The sequence below is a fragment of the Rissa tridactyla genome, chromosome 4 (genome assembly GCF_028500815.1).
Source record: "Rissa tridactyla isolate bRisTri1 chromosome 4, bRisTri1.patW.cur.20221130, whole genome shotgun sequence".
Classification (NCBI taxonomy): Eukaryota; Metazoa; Chordata; class Aves; order Charadriiformes; family Laridae; genus Rissa; species Rissa tridactyla.
This window is the reverse complement of record NC_071469.1, coordinates 73268142-73286401: the sequence shown is the minus strand read 5'-3', so window position 1 is coordinate 73286401 and position 18260 is coordinate 73268142. Positions and strand designations below refer to the sequence as shown.

Here is an 18260-nt window from a genome sequence, read left to right as displayed (position 1 = left end):
GCCGGCCCCGATGCTCTTGAGCATAGCGGGGCTGCGCCCGGAGCAGAAACGCTGCCAAAATAGGCCCATTGCCACCTCTAACCCCTCAGCATCCAGCACACCACATCCCCCCGCCCCCCCCAGCCCTTGCCCCCCAAGTGCAGCATCCCCGCCTTCCCACGTGTTCTCACAAGGCCATTTTTTTTGATCGTGCAGAACTTGAAAATACGACCCCTGGAAAATCAAAAAGAGCAGCCCCTGGGTTTCCCTGGGGCTTTTTTTTTTTTTGTAATTAGGCCTGATTTTTAAGCCCCCCCGGCAGCCCCTGAGCATGGTGTCCGGGTCCTGGTGCAGAGCTGGCCGGGGGCACCACCAGGCTCCAGCACGCTTGGGAAGCCCCCGTGCCCATGAGCGTGATTAAGTCCCCCAGGGAAGGGCAATAAAAAAGACAACAACAACAACACGTGCTGCTGTCCCCGAAGAATACGGCACCTCCGTGACGCTGTCAAGGATGGGACCTCGTTGCCGGCACGGGAGGTCACTGCCACCGCCAGCCTTCATCCTCTTCCAGGGAAGGGGCTCTGCCGTCCCTGGCAGAGGGAAGACCTTGGTCCTCCCTCTCCACGAAGCTTTCAAACATTAGGGGCTCAGATAAAGCGATGCCATCAGCATCTCGTTTCAAGCAGAGCTCACAACACCTGGTCTCCTGAAGCCCTACGTAGATTCTCTAGTGGCTAATCATCTGGCTCAGCTGAACTCGCAGCCTTCCAATGGGGGAAGGTGCTAATTTGGGTCTCAAGCTCTCACAGCTGGGGGAACACCACCTGTGGAGGTTTCCAGATCCCATTATCTTTGGTTAAACTGGCAAAGAGACTCAGGGCGTAGCTACCGGGGCCGGCAGGCGGGCGAGAGCCGGGACTCCTGTTCAAGCTACTGATTTTACCGAACCCAGCATCTGTGCCAACACGACCAGGATGATGGATCCTACGACGCCAAGGCTGTATCAACACACGGTTGATGTACCACACAAAGCAGCCGCCCGCGACTGCCACCCTGCTGCATTTGCTGCTGCCACGATCCCCCCTACAGCCCACCCGGCCAGCCAGACCCTTGGGCTGTCCTCCAGCACAGACCCCACCAGCAGCTCCCGCAGCATCAGAAAACAGGACGGAGACCCTGGGCTGGGCAGAAGTCACCCCTGCTGCCTCCCCGAGCATTTAGAGAAGTGCCTTATACTGTGAGGATGGATCAGTAATTCAACGCAACGTGCGCTGGCAGCTGGGAAAGGAGGGGATTCTGCCCCTCTGCTCCGCTCTGTGAGACCCCCCTGCAGTGCTGCCTCCAGCGCTGGGGCACCAACAGCAGAAGGACACGGAGCTGTTGGAGCGGGGCCAGAGGAGGCCCCGGAGATGCTGGGAGGGCTGGAGCCCCTCTGCTGGGAGGACAGGCTGAGAGAGCTGGGGGGGTTCAGCCTGGAGAAGAGAAGACTCCGGGGAGACCTTCCAGCCCCTGCCAGGCCCTAAAGGGGCTCCAGGAAAGCTGCGGAGGGACTCTGGAGCAGGGAGGGGAGCCATGGGACGAGGGGGAAGGGGTTTAAACTGGAAGAGGGGAGATTTAGATGAGATATTGGGAAGAAATTGTTTGCTGGGAGGGTGGTGAGCCCCTGGCCCAGGTTGCCCAGAGAAGCTGTGGCTGCCCCATCCCTGGAGGTGTTCAAGGCCAGGCTGGACGGGGCTTGGAGCAACGTGGTGTGGTGGGAGGTGTCCCTGCCCAGGGCAGAGGTTGGCACTGGGTGGGCTTTAAGGTCCCATTCTATGATTCTCTGAACCCCCCCGAGCTGTGTGCCAAGCCTCATCTCTGAGATGCTGCTTGGGCTGGGGATGCTGTGTCCAGGCTGCCCGGGGAGCAGTGACTGGCACCATCAAGGGTATGGCTGGACCTCTTGAGCTCTGGGGATGTTAAGGGGTATCCCCCCCTGCAAGCCAGCCATGCTGGTCACTGTCAGGAGGTGGAAAAACCCAGGACGGGTTGGATTTTACAAATGAAACGCATGTAGGAAATAAGAAAGAGGAGGGATGGGTGCACGAACACCTGGAGGACGAGGAGGAGCAGGCAGCCGCAAAGACCTGGGGTTTTCCAGCCGTGGGAAAGAGGCAGGGAGCTCCGGCTCCCGCTGCTTCTTCCCCGCATGCTCCGGAGCAGGTTCCCAGCCAGGGCCGGAGGAAAGCCAGGAGCGCTTGGTATGCGCTGCACATCCCCGCGCTAAGCAAAGCTGGAGCCCGGCGGCTGGCTTTGTGCGAGCGAGGAGGTTGTAAGAAAGCAATATCCTGCCATTGCCATGGCAACGGGCCCGGCTGCGCCAGGAGCAAGCTGGTCCCATCCGTCAGGAGCTGAGCAGCCGTCGGACCCGACAGTGCCGGAGCACAAGGGCCGAGCCGTTCCCAGCTGCCGGGCCAGGGCACGATCCCCATGGCCAGCCCCGAGGAGTAGCCACCGAGGACGTTTTCCTGGCCCAGAAGGGATTTCGGTGGAGGTTTCCCAGCGCTTGATGAGATGTAGGGCAGTGTGCCCCTGCTCCAGGCGAGCGTAGGGCTGGTTATTGGGGACTGGAACGAGCCAGGGAAGCAGGATCCTGATGGATGGGGAGACCCGGCCGACGTCGGGAACCATTCCCAGCATGGGAATGAACAGCAGCACAGAGGAGGGCGAGCTTTTTGCGCAGCCAGGGGACCAGGAGCAGGTTACCAGACAGTTATAAATAAGCTGTTATAAATAAGCAGCTATTTCTCCTCCCTGGGAACAGACGAGGTTTCTCCCCGTCTTGCCTCCGGAGCGCGGATTGTGAGGGCACGCAAAACCATCGGGTCTCTCCGGCTTCTCCAGATCTAGGTCAGGTTAATTTGCCGCTTGTTCTGGTTGAACGGAGCCGAGACCGGCTTTGCTGCCGCCGGCGGCGCTGGGGAAAAGCAGCCCCCCAAACGGTGCGTGGTGCACGGACGCACCTCCTGCGTGCCAAGCATCGCCTTGATGCTCCTGGGGAGAACTTTGCCTCCAGCCAAAACACTGAGCTGGCCCTGGCAGGGGGAAGGGGAGGTGATCCCCCCACTACCCCCCAAATCCACTGCAGGAGCAAGACTTAGCATCCTGCAGCACGTGCTGACTACCAGGACGTCAGGGCAGCAGCTCCTGGCGCACACGGGATGGGAAGGATAGGGACTGAGCTGCTGGAAACACTGTCCTTGCTGGTATTTACGGAAAAGTTTTACCAAAAAAAAAAGGAAAATTAAAAGATGAAAATGCCTGCGTGCACCAGGAAGGTGCTCGCGGGCAGCCTTGGATGTCCCAGGGCAGTGAAACCAGAAGGTTAATCTCACCAAGGAGAAGACGGGAATCCAGCTGAAGCAAGATGCCCCCAAGATGGGGAACAGGAAGGTTAAGGACTGCAAAGCATTTCTTCAAAGGGGACCAAGCTCAGGGAGGCCCTGGAAAACCCCAGGGCGCTACCAGGACTGGCAAGGCAGGGAGGCAGAGGGGACACCCGGTAAGCCGAGGATGCTGCTGGGTTCTTCCTCCTGCTCCACCACCCCAGCGCAGCCCCTGCTGCCGCAGCGCGCTCCGAGCCTTCCCCAGAGGGCTTCATTTTTTGTTTTGTTTCATTTCCCCCCCCCGCCCCCTCCAAACCTTTTAGCCGTAGCCAAGGGAAGGGAGGCGAGCACGGGCAGGCAGCCCCGGAGCCAAGAGCGACCAGCAGCGCGGCTGGCCCAGCCCCAGACACACACGGTGTGAAAAGCAAACTTACACGTCCCCGTCTGTGTGTCCCACCCCCCCCCGGGTTTTAAAGACAGAAAAAGAAACGAAAACCCACCATTAATCTTCCCACACCAATTTAACCGGCCCTCTTTTCAGGTCCCCAGCACAGCAGCTTCCATCCTCTCATCTTGCCAAGGCCTTTCCCCCCACCTCCTGCCCCGATCCTTTACAGCCACCGGATTTCAGCCTGTGGCTGGGAGGGGACGGGGACAGAAGGAAGGCAGCGGGGCTGGGGGCGTCTCCTCTCTTCCCCAAGGCAGTTGGGGGGGGGTCACTTGGTAATACGGCCACAGCCACCCGAAACGGCGCAGCCCGAGCAGCAGGAGCATGAGCACTGTCACAGCTCAGGGCACCTCTTTCCACGTGTTTAATTAGCGTAGTGGGAGCTTAACACACCACCTGATGCCAGGCATGAGGGTGGGATGCCAAGGAGGTATTTCTCCATGCAGGGAAGGAGGCAGGACAGGTCCAACCAGGGGGACTGGGCTGGAGGAAACCGAAGCATCCCTGCGGGAGAGGGGCTGGATGCCTGCAACCCCTTCAACTTCAGCACCCAGAGTCCCAGAGCTCATGTCAGGCAAAGGGTTTGCTTTGATTTGCTGCCCTGTCTCCCATCCAGCACCTCTCTCCACATCCCAGGGAGCCAGGCATCCGAAGCCAAGCTCACCAAATCCCCGCATCGTTCATCCTACGGCTTCATCCCGCCCTGAGCCAGCTCCTCGGGACAGGGATTGCCTGTCCTCCGTTGCAGAAAGATTTCTTGAGGCTTTACTCTGCTCCGTGATTTCACCCAGGAAGGCTACAGGCACCTCCTGGAAACCGCCTTGACCCCAAACTGCCCGTTTGCCACTAGTTGTTCAGTATTATGTCTAAGCCATGTATTCATTAGGAAGAAGTTCTTTATGCTGAGGGTGGTGAGACACTGGCCCAGGTTGCCCAGAGAGGTGGTGGAGGCCCCATCCCTGGAGACATCCAAGGCCAGGCTGGATGAGGCTCTGAGCAACCTGATCTAGTTGAAGATGTCCCTGCTGACTGCCGGGGGGTTGGACTAGGTGGCCTTTAAAGGTCCCTTCCAACCCAGCGCATTCTGTGATTCTATGCATATGTCTCCAGAAGCCATGCAATTATGGTCCAGAACTGGGACCGAGCCAAGAAGCTCCCGGTAAATCGTGCTCCCCCCAGGAAACTTCCTATTCCTGCTCGATGCAGCGCCCGGGTTATCTTTCAATCCAGTGCCCTCCCAAAGCCTGGAGCCCTTGGAGAAAGCATCGCCCCACCCTGCTTGGAGACTTCTGCTTCCACGTATGGCCAGCTGGGCTGACTACACTTTCTGCCATCCAACTGGAATTACATCCCTCTCTCCGTACCCCTCCATTTCAGCCCGAAGCTCACCCTCAGGGTAACTTCCCTCTTGAAAACGAGTAGCCTCCCTGCTTCGGTACTTTAGAGCTTTGAGTCTCTCTCCAAAGAAGCTTTACCACCAAAAAAAATTAAAAATAACAGCCAAGCAGACATACATGAGAGTTCTCCTCTTTGCAACCTTTAGTTTACACCCTCTGCTTTGCATGGGGTCACTGTATTTCGGCCGTGGTGAATTAAAGGCTGGGAGCTGGAGCGCAACGGCTTGAAAACCAACAGAGCAAAGCTCCAAACCAAACTACGCTAAGACAGCTATTCGCTCTGGCACAAGCTTTTGTTTGGGGCTTCATTGTACTGGGAAGCGGGCGCAATGGGAGAAGCCGGCCAGGATTTAGCGCGACGGCACAGCTCAGAGAGCAGGGCAGAGAGCTGGGCTTCCCAACCCTGCGGTGCCGCGGCAGGACACGCAGGAGGGGTGTAGGAGTTAACAGCAAAGGAGAGAGATGACTACCAGTATGCCACCATACCTGGGGTTCCTCCTCTCCTTATTTAATACTGGGAAGCCAAGAGAGGGGCAAAATGTTTCAGCTCCTCGTGGAGAAGTTGGCTTGAAGGTCACGCAGAGGTTCAAGTCCATCGCTACCTCCAGAGGCGGTGGTAGCCCAGGCTCAGCTAACCCTCTCTAGAAACGGGTACCAACTCTGGTCCATCGCCGGGAGGAGACTTCTAAGGATGCTCTAAGGAGATACAGCTGCAAGCAGCAAGCTAAGAAACCATTTGGACCTTCTTGCTGTGTTCAGAGCCTGAATGCCTGGCCGCTGCATCAACGCAGGTAGGTTTTCACATTAGCAGAGTGGAGAGGAAGCCAGAGTCTATCCCGCTTCACATCAGCCACCAGCTCCACCTCGTGCGTCATTCCTGCATGAGTCAGACAAAAGTCCCAGCACAACTTCCAACCCTCAGCGAGATGGAGAGGAGCAGATAAGCAAACAGGAACACGTAAAGAAACAGCTCCATTTGGGCGCCGGAGAAAGGAAAACAAAGCAAAGAAAGAAAACCAGCAGCGCCACTGTGTCAATGGTTTTCCCAGAGATGCCCTCAGCGCCTGGTGTCTCCACCTGAACTCGGCACCCCGCTCCAGCCGGGAAGGACCCAGGGAACTGAACGGCTGCATCAGAGGCTGCCTTTGCACCAGGAGCTTGTGAGGAAGAGAACCCAAAGAGCAGCTCTTCCGTTCAGCAGTGCCTTCCAGCAGCGGCGCTTCTAACCTGTGGGTGGAAAGGTCCAACCCACTGCTCCAAAAAGGCGCTCGGGCTTTGGCTTTTCACCTTTTCTAAAATCAACTCTTGAACCAGGTGTCAGGGCTGCGAGACTCAACGCTGACGGAAGGAGCAGCTTGTGCAGAAAAACCCCATTCCCAGCAGGATGCTGCTAAGTCTTGGAGCTGCAAGGAAGTTTTTAAGCACATCAAATTTTAAGCAGGGCTTTTAAAGATTGCCTTCAAAACCAGGTCTGAAATGCGGGCTGGAGCATCTCCCTGCCGGGGAAGCACGGGAAGGAGGTGACGCAGTGCAGCAGTACGGCGCCTGACAGCCAGGAATCCTGTATCCTGACTTGTCTACATATCAAAGGGAATCGTGTGCTTCAAGCTTCCCTCCAACTTCTCTGCGCTGCCTTTGTGAATCCTAACTAGGTCTCTTGACCATTTCTTTACCGGGGCGGGAGAACTGGGGAAGAAGTGGGGCAGGAGAGAAGGCAGAGATGACTCAGGATGCCGCAGATGCATCAGGAGATACCGGCCCCTGCTCCGCACGGTGGAGGTGGCACAACACCTTGTGCTACTCGAACGATAAAACCAGGCGTGACAACTCAAAAGGCATGGACACAGCACAACACAGCACATCCAGCACGATTCTTTCCTTGCTTTGGGCTCGATTATTTATGGCAAGCGTACAGAGAGACTTGGAGCAGCTCAGCAAGACCAGACCTTAAAAAAAAAAAAAAAGACCAGGGTGCCTGAGCACCATCTTTCAGTCTGATGCAAAGCCCTGACTTAGCACTGGACCCTTCCCAAAGCCAGATTCTCCTTTGGTGAAGAGCTAGTGAAAAAACAACCGCTCCAGGAATTCAACAAGGGCAAATGTAGGGTGCTGTGCCTCAGAAGGAATAACCCCCTGCACCAGTACAGGTTGGGGGCCGACCTACTGGAGAGCAGCTCTGTGGAAAGAGACCTGGGAGTCCTGGTGGACGACAGGGTGACCATGAGTCAGCAATGGGCCCTTGTGGCCAAGAAGGCCAATGGCATCCTGGGGGGCATCAAGAAGAGTGTGGCCAGCAGGTGGAGGGAGGTCATCCTCCCCCTCTGCTCTGCCCTGGGGAGGCCGCATCTGGAGTGCTGTGTCCAGTTCTGGGCTCCCCGGTTCAAGAAGGACAGGGAACTGCTGGAGAGGGGACAGCAAAGAGCTACCAAGATGCTGAGGGGACTGGAACATCTCTCTGATGAAGAAAGGCTGAGGGATTTGGGTCTCTTCAGTCTGGAAAAAAGACGACTGAGGGGGGATCTTATCAACGCTTATAAACACTTAAAGGGTGGGTGTCAGGAGGATGGGGCCAGGCTCTTTTCAGTGGTGCCCAGTGACAGGACAAGGGGGAACGGGCACAAACTTGACCATAGGAAGTTCCATCTCAACACGAGGAGGAACTTCTTTCCTGTGAGGGTGGCAGAGCCCTGGCACAGGCTGCCCAGAGAGGTGGTGGAGTCTCCGTCTCTGGAGACATTCCAAACCCGCCTGGACGCGTTCCTGTGCCACCTGCTGTGGGTGACCCTGCTCTGGCAGGGGGTTGGATGGGATGATCTCCAGAGGTCCCTTCCAACCCTATGATTCTATGATTCATGGGGGCCAGGGACTCTGCAGGCACTGCAAAAGGGTGTTCAGCCTTCCTGGGAAGAAAGACGGTACCAGCACTGCTGCCCAGCCAGGTTCCCTTGCGGAGGACAGCATCGCAGGATGAAGACAGCAAAAAAGAACCACCCTGAAAACTCACGTACACCCCGTGCTGCACCGCACAACGCGTGGAGCCCTACCTGGAAAGGGGAGAGAGATATGTTTCCCCATCAGAGAACCGATGGGGAAGCTCACGCAGGACCCCCACGCTAACCCGGTGATCCCCAGCCCGTTAGAGTCAAGAGCTTCTGGAGATCCCCGTCTGCTCCAGGACAATGCAAACGTGCACACAAACGCCGCACCGAGCAGGGAGGAACGGCGAAGAGAACACCCCGCGTCCCTTTTTCTAATATCGCAGGCGAACTAGCTCAATCTGTCCTCATCGTCCCTCAAAAACGCCCAGCTCAAAAAACCCCCGTACTATTTTCGGTCATTTCTATTTCCTCTGCGGAGAGCAGCAGATCTGGTTGGGAGCCAGCTGAGCAGTGGCGTTTAATGGATCGACTCGTCTATGGATTTCCTTGAAAAAAAAAAAAAAAACCAAAACCAAAACCCAACAAAAAACCCCACACCCCAACCTCCAAACATTTAAATAAATAGAAGACAGGATTAAATAAATCAGCTTAAAATGACTTTTGAGCCATTCCCAGTTATGTCACATGGAGGAAATGCATCACCAGGGTCCTTTCCTCACTGCTTTTTTCAAATATTAATAAGCAGTGTAATTGCAACATGACTCACTGCGATCTCCTGCCAAGCTGGAGAGACTATCTGCAAGATGCAGGCTTTCTAGAGCGTTGCAAAGGCAGATGTGCGCTCGGGGACGCTTTTTGGAAAGGTTTGCATCGTAAGCAGCAGGGTATGGAAAACGGCCAGGCAGTCGCCCGTCGTTCCCTCGCTTTTTGCTTATTCCTTTCCCTCCCCTCTAAACAAACGCCCCCCACCCTCCCACGCACGGGGATGGGGTTTGATGCCCTGAGCGTGTCAAGGGACGCAGATAGCGCGGGACTTTTTTATTCCACGGGGAAGGTCTGGCCCAAAAACAACCCGCCGGGATCATTCGCAGTTCTGGGCAGGAGGTATCCAGCTGATGGCAGAAGCTCCGCCTGGGCCAGCTGCGTGCCCAAAAGCTGCCAGCCTCCCACCCAAGCACAGAAATGCTCCGGGGTGGAACGGAGAGGAGGAGAAGACGCCAAAGACGCCAAAATGGAAGTGTACCAAAAGGAAAGGACACCTTCCATCTTTGTGGGAGGTGTCCCTGCCCATGGTAAGGGGATTGGAACTAGATCATCTTTAAGGTCCCTTCCAACCCAAACCGTTCTGCGAGTCTACGAAAATTGAGATGACTGGAACGAGAGAAGAAGAGGGGAGGAAGAAAGACAAGGGAATGGGAAAATGGTGCAGCACCCAGGGAAGGGAGCAGCCTGGGAGATGGAGAGCACCGCACTGGGCGGGCAAGGGGCAGGCGGGAGCAGGCAGGAGAGCGAAGGCAGAGCGAGCTGGCTCACTCACAGCTGCCTTTTTTGCCCACTCCCAAGCCGAGAAGTTCCCGGCCAACCTGATGCCCCTGCAAAGCCGATGCAGAGAAGGCCTCCAGGTAGCCAGAAAACTCCAACCCCAAGGGAGCTCAGCTCCCCAAGGGGCTCGGGGCAGACGTCCCATAGAACCATAGAATGTGTTGGGTTGGAAGGGACCTTTAAAGGTCCCAATGGCGTGTTGGCCCAGACTACGAGGTAGCATCTGATTTCTGAGTTGGGAGGACACTGGAAGGGGCTAAAGGAAGAAGCGTGGCCCAGAGCCCAAACCCCATGGGTCTGAGCAATGCCCGGGGCGGAGAAGAAGCTCACGGGCACCTACTGCAGCCCCACCAGGCAAGGCTGATGCTGCCCTGCGAGCGGTGGGTGCTGCTTCATCACCTTGTGTCTCAGATTTTGCAGAATGCTTGGACACGATCCCCCTCTCATGTCTACAAAGCCTGAATTCCCACTCACCAAGGCCCTGACCCATAGGGAAGACATCAGCTCTGCGACCTGAAGTCCCAGCTGTCTTCCCAAGCAAGCAAAAAAGGATTTTTAGGAGCTGGCTTTGAAGGATCATAGAACAGAATCATAGTTTGGGTGGGAAGGGACCTTTAAAGGTCATCTAGTCCAACCCCCCTTCAATAAGCAGGGACATCTTCAACTAGACCAGGTCGCTCAGAGCCCTGTCCAACCTGGCCTGGAATGTTTCCAGGGATGGGGCATCTCCCACCTCTCTGGGCAACCTGGGCCAGTGTCTCGCCACCTTCATTGTAAAAAATTTCATCCTTCTATCTAGTCTAAACCTTCCCTCTTTTAGTTTAAAGCCATCACCCAACTCTCAGAGATGAAGTAGAAGGTTTATACAGACAGCGGGTCCCAACCACACCAGCCTAACCGAGACAGCGGGGCTTTCAGCCGGGGACTTACCTGCAGGCTCTGCACTGGGTCTTCTTCAGTTCAGCCAGCAGGGTTGAACCCCTCAGTGCCAACACTGGCCAAGCCTCACCAAATCCCTCAGTTCAACCCAAAAAATCTAAAGCCCAGTTAGATGTGGAGACAGCAAGCTTTCAAGAGGACTTCTGCAGCGCTCACCTCATCCGACTCATCTGAGAGGGTCCGCAGCAAGATGGGGAAGAGGCTGTCGGTGTGTCGGAACATCTAGAATCAGAAAGACAGATGGCTTCAGTCCTACAGGCCTGGTCACCCCTTGCCCCCTCAACCCAGGGGAGGCTGCCAAAAGCTTCACCAGCATTTTCCACCTGAGCTAGTGAGCTCTTTTTCCTTAAGCTACTGAGTATCCAGCAGCCAAAACCTTCTCAGAAAAGGCAGGCGGACGCTTGGTTGCAGTGTCACCAAGATAATTACAGCCAATTCCAAGGCAAGGAGCAGGCTGGGAGCAGATGAGCTCAATTCCATGAAGGAAGCTCACACGTCGAGTCGCTGACCTACCTTACGAGGAGTCTTGATGTACAAGTGGTAGAGCCATTTCAGCACTGCAATTCTGGTCATCATCCCAATGGACGTGTCATGAAGGTGGCAGTCCAGCACCTGAACTATCCCATCCAGGTTCAGGGTCACCTGGATCCTCTCGGAGCTGCATGGAAAGGAGAAAGAGGTTGGGTCAGTGCTGCAATGTCCAACTCACTCCTCCCACGGCGGGGAGGTCTACAACACACCACAGGCTACAGCTCAAACCCCAAGAAACCTCAACTGTCCCCTTGGGCCTGCTCCTGCCCCACTCAGCCTGGCCACCCACATTTCTTATTCTCCGCATCCAGATCTGCTCATAGCAAACCCAAGAACTGTGCTCAAGTCTTCCAAGAGTTCCGATAGCCAAGAAGCAAGCTTCAAGCTTGCAAGCCTGTAGGGTCATGGCTGGGCATGGCCAGGTTTGCCCATATGGTGTAGGTAGCTTCTGACTGGCATTACGGGACGGGGAAGTGCAATGAGAGACATGGTAGCACACCAAAAACTCGCTCTGGAAACAACAGAATTCTCCCAGGCTTCAAGGATTACCGCTTTCCAGAAACAGCCTCTGCATGAAAAGACACACCACACCACATGACTCCAGTCCCACGGCTGTGTTGAGGAACTGGTCTGTACCGCAGTCATCAGTTTTGGGGTTTGAAGGCTAAAGATCCATAAAACGTATTCAGAATCCAACTCAAGTTTCACCAACTCAAACTTCTCCAGAGAACGTCAACCCACACCTCCTCAAACTCCACTTGGGGCCACTCAACCAGGCGAGGACATCCAGTTTCCGCCAATCCCAGCAGCCTCGCGCTGAGGACTGCAGATGGTGACCTGGCTGGCAAGGTGTTTGGGATGCAGCTCTATCCTATGAGGCTGCCTTGAGAACATCATCTTGTTTCCCAAAAGCCACCCTAAACGACAAGGATAGCTCTCCGTCATCAACCAGGGATGAACGCAAACAAGTCCCTTAGTTCACCAAGACGTCGCTTCTTTTATAATACCGACAGCCTGCAGACCTTTAGCTCATACTGTGGCGAAAAACTCCCCAGTTTTTCCCCATACAGTTGGGATCTGCACTGGGACAGGAGACACCAACGCAGAAGAGGTCATGGTATGGCAGTTTTTTGTCCTGTTTGTGATCCCGAAGTCTACCTGAGGGTTTCCCACCTCCTCAACAGCATGGAGGTGGGAAGTAGCTGTCACAAGAGCCCAGGTTAAGGAGAGATGGTTGGCCTTGAGATGGTCGAAGCAGCCCTCCAAGAGGGAGCTGCACTGAAGAGCAAAGTCCCTCCTGTCCTACCCAAGCTACTGAATTATTCAAGGCTGGAGCAGCCACTTGCCGATTTTTCTAGCGTGCGCAGAGCTGCTCTGCATCTCGTTTGATAAGAAATCCTAAGGGGCAGATTTCTCATGGTATAATTCGCAAGTCAAGCGGCTGCTTAATAGGATTTGATCTTCCCCAGGACACACGTTGTAAGGGCGAGACGAGGAGGCTGCGGCCCCTCGCAGCCCTGCAGATATCTGACTGCTTGATCTGCATCACGTAACAGACGCCGGGTTCTGCAAATTGCATTTCGAGTTGGACTAAGTTTCGCTTTGATGTTGCAAACAACCGCCGAGAGCCAAAGGCTCAGATGTGCGGAACCGAGGGACCCAAAGCACGGGGAGCTGGGGAGAAGGGATGTCCAAGGGAGCAGCATCCCAGGGGATGGAAGCCAGCCTGAACCAGCCCCAGTATCTGGTTTTCCTGCAGAACCAGCTCCCGCTGCAGCCTGACACCCACGTGGCATGGGGCTCCTGATGGAAGAGGAGCCCGAATCCTTGACCCGATTACACCTCCACGCTAAAATACCCATCGCCTGTGCAGGATGGGGGGAAAAGAACCCTCAGGGTGACCCGTGTTTTCAGAGGGAGGTGGCCAAAAGGACGGCGCAGAGAAGCGGCGCATGAAGCCGGTGCAGAGGTGGCCTCGACACTGTCACATCCGCCAGCTCCGTGCTGCTGCGAGGCAGGCGGGGAGGACAGGGGGTGGTATCGTTAGAGCAGGACACTGCCCTGCTTCCAGCACAGCAACAAACCATCCCCAGCACGGATTGCGCCAAAGTCACTTGTGAAAACCCCTTCCGCAGGGATGCAGCACCTGCCCGGGAGCAGGCTGTGGGCAGAGCCAGGGTGGCTCAAGTCAAAAATCCAGCCCAGGTGATGCCAGGAGGTGCCTGGCAGCGCTTTGCCCCCATCTCGAGTCATCCAGACCCCATCCATGCCGTGTACCACTGCCCTGCGGCTCCGCTGGGGTCAGCTCCGGCGAAAAGGGATGGCGGCCGGGCAAAGCTCCTTGCCGGCTATCCTCTCCCCGTGGCTGCCGAGCTTAACCTTTGAGGGGGGTTGCCGGTGGAGAAGCAGCTCATTTACTCAGCACAAAAGCAGGGCACCATCCTGAACGGCAAGAGGTTTGGTGAACGTGTGAAATCGGGCTAAAAATCTCCCACCGACCACGCTCCTCTGCCTCCGAGATGGAGTGGCACTGGATTCCCATGGGATGCTGCCTTTCCGGGGCCGGGGGGGGTGGGGTGGGTGGGGGGAGGGAAGCAGCAGCTGAGCATGGCAATCGCTGCCGTGGATGCAGCTCCACCCGACTCTCCGTAATCCCCAGGCAGCGCGGAGCGGGAGCAGCAGTGATGCCATTGCGTTAATGCCATCCCCCGGGCCTGCCAGGCCAGCTCCCCATGCCGGCATCTGCGGCAGGACAGATGTCGGATGCAATCACTTCCATCTAACCCACTACCCCAGATTCTCCTCCTGAGGACGAATGCGGCCCTGGCACCGCCTCCATGATTTGCCTGTGACGGCGAGAACATGTTTTTAGGGCAAACTGAGCAACAATGGGGGTTGCAGCAGGATCTAACCTTTGGGTACTGGTACCCTTTGCTCAAGTTGAGTGGTGGGGCAGGAGACCCATGTCCCCCCACCTCAGAAAGCATCCTCCAGCACGGGAACAGAGCTCACTTTCCCCACTGCGTTCAACCCACGGCAATGTTTTTCACCCCATGTCCCTTATCAACTCATTTTCTCATTTCTCCCTTTTCTTCAAGGGCTTCTGCCATCTCTTTCCTCAGCAGTCGCCTTTTCTCTGCCAACGCCTGAGCTGTCATCTCCCTCCTGGCCTCCTGCCTGGCCCAGCTGCTTTCCTGACCCCGTTTTTCAGTGAAGGTTAAGGTCTAGGCCAGGCTCTAGCCTTTAAGCGGCCTTGCCAAGGGTGGAAATATCCAGGTTCTTTCATTGTGGTCCAAGTCACAAGGGCAGCTCCCATACGGGCTGGCAGCTGTGCTGCTCGACGGGCTCGAGCCAGCGGCCAGGAGGTAAATAGCTCCTCTCCACTATTGGTCCCACAAGCTGTCGCTTTCTTGTCCTCCATCGCTCTCGTTTCAGAGCTCTTGGCTTCCTTCTCCTTACTGCGGTTTCCCAGTACTGGAAGTGCCCGCGAGCTGCTCTCCCAGTGAAGCGACGAGGCTAAGGTCTAGGCAGAGGCATCCATCGGGCTTGTAGATCGCCGTGACAAGGGCTGGGACGGCGTGCCCAAGGTCCCCCCCTCCAGCTCATCCACCCAGTGCAATGGGAGCAGTGAAGGGAACCCATCTTCTTCGCTCCAGGCTGGAGAGGAAGGTCAGGAGGAACTTTCGCAAGAGGAAAGGCAGAGAGTCTAGGCAGAAGCATCCAACAGGCTGTAGATGACCATGACAAGGGCTGGGACAGCGTACACAAGGTCCCCCCTCCAGCTCATCCACCCAGCGCAGTAGGAGCAGGGAAGGGAATCCATCTTCTCGCCCCAGGCTGGAGAGGAGAGTCAGGAGGAGCTTCCCCAAGAGGACATCCTGGACCCAAAAGCTGGAGCAATGCAGATTCCACCAGACAAGCTGCTGGAGAACAGGACTCCAAAGCAGGCTGGGTACACGAGCTCAAAACAAACCATCGTTCTGCCCCTCAGCCAACCGTCCCTTGGGTGCTGGCAGGGCACCCAGCACCATCCCTACCCTCCACCCAAGTGTTCACCACCTTGATGACTCCCCAGCTCACCCTCAAGGCACGCCGGGCTCTGCGCTATGGTGACTTCCAGCATGAGATAAGAAGCGGCAATTTTAGCTTTCTGCTAAGCCTTAACTACCACGTTTAAAAGTCCAAATTTAAATGCAGCCTCGAGCAGTTCAGCCACGTGGCAGCTGTTTGCCCTTTCTGCAGAGCAACAAGAAGCTTTACGTGTCTGTGTGTTGCTGAACACCACCCAAAACCAGAAGCCTTCCTTGCATCAGGAAGGACCACAAAGGCTCCTCTGGAGTCCCCATGTCCCTTTATCTAGTTCGGTGAGGGATCACGGTCCCACCGCCCTTGTCCAGTTGCCATGCATCTAACCCAGGAAGCCCAGCTGACCGCTTGCCAGCCGTGCCTGACCATCCACCCGGCTGTATGGTTAGGGAGTTGTCTCATGGTTTGGGTTGGAAGGGACCTTAAAGCCCATCCAGTGCCACCCCCTGCCCTGGGCAGGAACACCTCCCACCAGCCCAGGTTGCTCCAAGCCCCGTCCAACCTGGTCTTGAGATCCACGCCCCAATACATCTCAAACCATCCAGATCTTGTATTGAAACACTGATGCCTAAAAAGCCTAAAAGGCACTTTCCAGCTGTTTTGGTCCAGCGAGGCGGGACAGACATCTGCATCTTCTCCTGCAGCAGCTCAGACTGACGGAAGGAAGCCCGGGCTCTGCTCCAGCCACTGCGCTTCCACCTCCCCTTCCTGAGCTGGGCTTGCACCAGCCATCGCAGCCTCGGCGGGGTCAGCTGGGCCAGAGAAAAGCTCCAGCGCCTCCGAAACGCGGTTCTGGTCCCCTTCCAATGATGTTTTTTGCAAAAGCTGGACGCGGGGACCCCCATCTGCACGAGGAGCCCCACAGCCCCTCCAGCCCGGCTCTCCCAGCAGCCAGCTTGTGTCTCGGCACAGCCACGGTCCCCAATTTCCTAGGGAATGTCACCAGGAAGCTCCCTCCCAAGTGAAGCTGGCAATTACCCTGGAAGCATTTTGGATCGCCAACAGCGTGTTTTATGAGCAGGGAGGGGCGTGCACGCCACTTGGTGGCCATAGGAACATGCCCAGCATCCATCTACGGAGCGGTCAGGCCTCGTCATCTTCTTGGATGGCATCTTCATGGAAGACGTCCCTCTGCAGACGCTGGGGCCGTGAGCTCCTCCGCCCCTGCTGACCGAGGTCCTCCTCCTTTCGCTGCAGACGGCGGCGGCGCGGGGAGGGCAGGAGAAGGGGGCGTGAGAGCTGGACGCCTGGCGCGGGGCCACGCTCCATCACTCGCTCGCCAGGGGAGGCTGGGGGAAGCAGGAGGAGGAGGGTGGCGGGGCGGGGTGGGGGGGGGAGTGGAAACCGAACAAAAACACAAGCAAAGAGTGACTTCATCTTAAAAAGCAGCTGCAACTTCCTCCGTTTGCGGGCTTTCCAGCTTTTCAAAGCAACGTGATGGTTTCCTGCGGTCCTGTCTTGACACCCAGTGGGCATCCAGCATGCAGGCAGCTGCTTGCTGCCCGGGGTGAATTACGGCTGCGACTGGCTACCGGTACCAGCTCTCCGGCTCCAGGGCTGAGCCTGATGGAGCACCAGGCAGACGTCCACCACGTACAGCCCCCCAGCCCCGTGCCGATCCCCCACAATGGGTGCCACAGTGAAAAAAATCTTCCAGGTCCCGACTCTGGGCCAGCAGAGAGGTCACACAGGACGAGGAAACGGGCTTCAGGGCAGGTAAACCCCGGGATAAAGCCTGGCACCTCCTGTTTAAAAGAGCTTAGGAGGGCTCAGGAACAAGTCCCCCTAAAATCCAGGTCCAAAATCCAGGTCTCTTAGAGGCGTGAAGGGTCTCGCCTGCTGTCCCGGGTGGTTTTGCCAGCGCTTGGGGATGTGTCAGACCGCTTTGGGCAGCCGTTCTCCTCCTGGCTCTGGGTGACACCGTGACCAAGTCACTCCTGCTTCTGTCCCCCTTCGGTCGTCACTCCCCGCCTCCCCCAGGCTGCCGGCTCTTCAGCCAGAGACGCAGTTACCACTTGTCCTTCTGAACTCAGCACCTCTCCTTTTCCCTCCCCTTCCCAATTTCAGCCCCGCGCTTCTGCACCAGCTAAACTTTAAGGGCTGTGCAGGGCCAGGACGCAGCGATCACAGCAAAGCTGGGAAAAACCACTTAAGAGCCATAAACCGAAGTCTAGGCGCAAATCTAAAGATCTGTACTTCCAAGAGAGGTGGCGGGGGTGGGGGAAAGAAGGGCATCATGAAGACCAGGGAGTTGCTGGGCTTTGCAGGAGGGCAAAAAAAGGAACGGAGCATCAGCCTGGAAAGCTGACGCTGGCATTCCTCTGGGATGTGTTATGATGGGCACCAGGCGCCAGCCTCGCTGGTAGGATGCAGCTAGAGTAACGCATCCTATTTTAGGGACCGCAACAACAAATAAACACACGCATCGGCACAGCAAGTGTCGGAAATCATGGCCTCCGGGGAAAGGAAGTGTAGGCAGTGAGGGGGGAAGAGAAAGGGGGGAAGAGAAAGGGGGGAAGAGAAAGGGGGGAAGAGAAAGGGGGGAAGAGAAAGGGGGGAAGAGAAAGGGGGGAAGAGAAAGGGGGGAAGAGAAAGGGGAGATGCATTACAAGAGCAGGTGGATTTGTCCCCAGATTCACCGACAGCTGGATGGGAAGAAAGGTATTTGCAGGAGAGATGATTTAGATGAGATCTTGGGAGAAACCGTCCCGGGCACGGAGCTGCTCTCTGCAGACGCGGGGCTGACTGACGCCATGTGAGGCGGGCAGGGGGACAGGCGGGCACGGGGACAGGCGGGCAGCCAAGACCCCTCGCCTCTCTGGCAGCTGGACAGTTTGCCCCCCGGTGCAGCCCCACAGCACCGTGCCGTGGGGGGCTGCGGCACTGAGGGCTGCGGTGCCCAGAAGCAGGGTCAACGCTCCCCAAGCTCTTCTGCCAGCCCCAGTCGGTTCACGGAGCACCTCCTCGTGAGGTCTCTGCACCCCTGGCAGACCAGCGCACCGCTGCTCCTCTACCGCCGTTCCTCTGCTAAGGCAGGAGGAATCCAAATGCCTCCTCTTTTGGCCAAGCTAGAAGAGCCATAACCAAGACGACC

The 18260-nt window shown here is 56.7% G+C and overlaps 1 protein-coding gene across 1 annotated transcript in view; it reads right to left on the bottom strand.

Annotated features, from left to right (window-relative positions):
- VAC14 (VAC14 component of PIKFYVE complex) overlaps window positions 1-18260 on the bottom strand; it is a 70260-nt gene that overhangs the window by 36606 nt on the left and 15394 nt on the right. Inside the window, exons 11-12 of the mRNA XM_054198921.1 lie at window positions 11063-11207; window positions 10706-10771 (exon numbers count right to left, since the gene is read on the bottom strand). Coding sequence (XP_054054896.1) covers window positions 10706-10771; window positions 11063-11207 — 211 coding nt within the window. The remainder of the gene's footprint in view (window positions 1-10705; window positions 10772-11062; window positions 11208-18260) is intronic.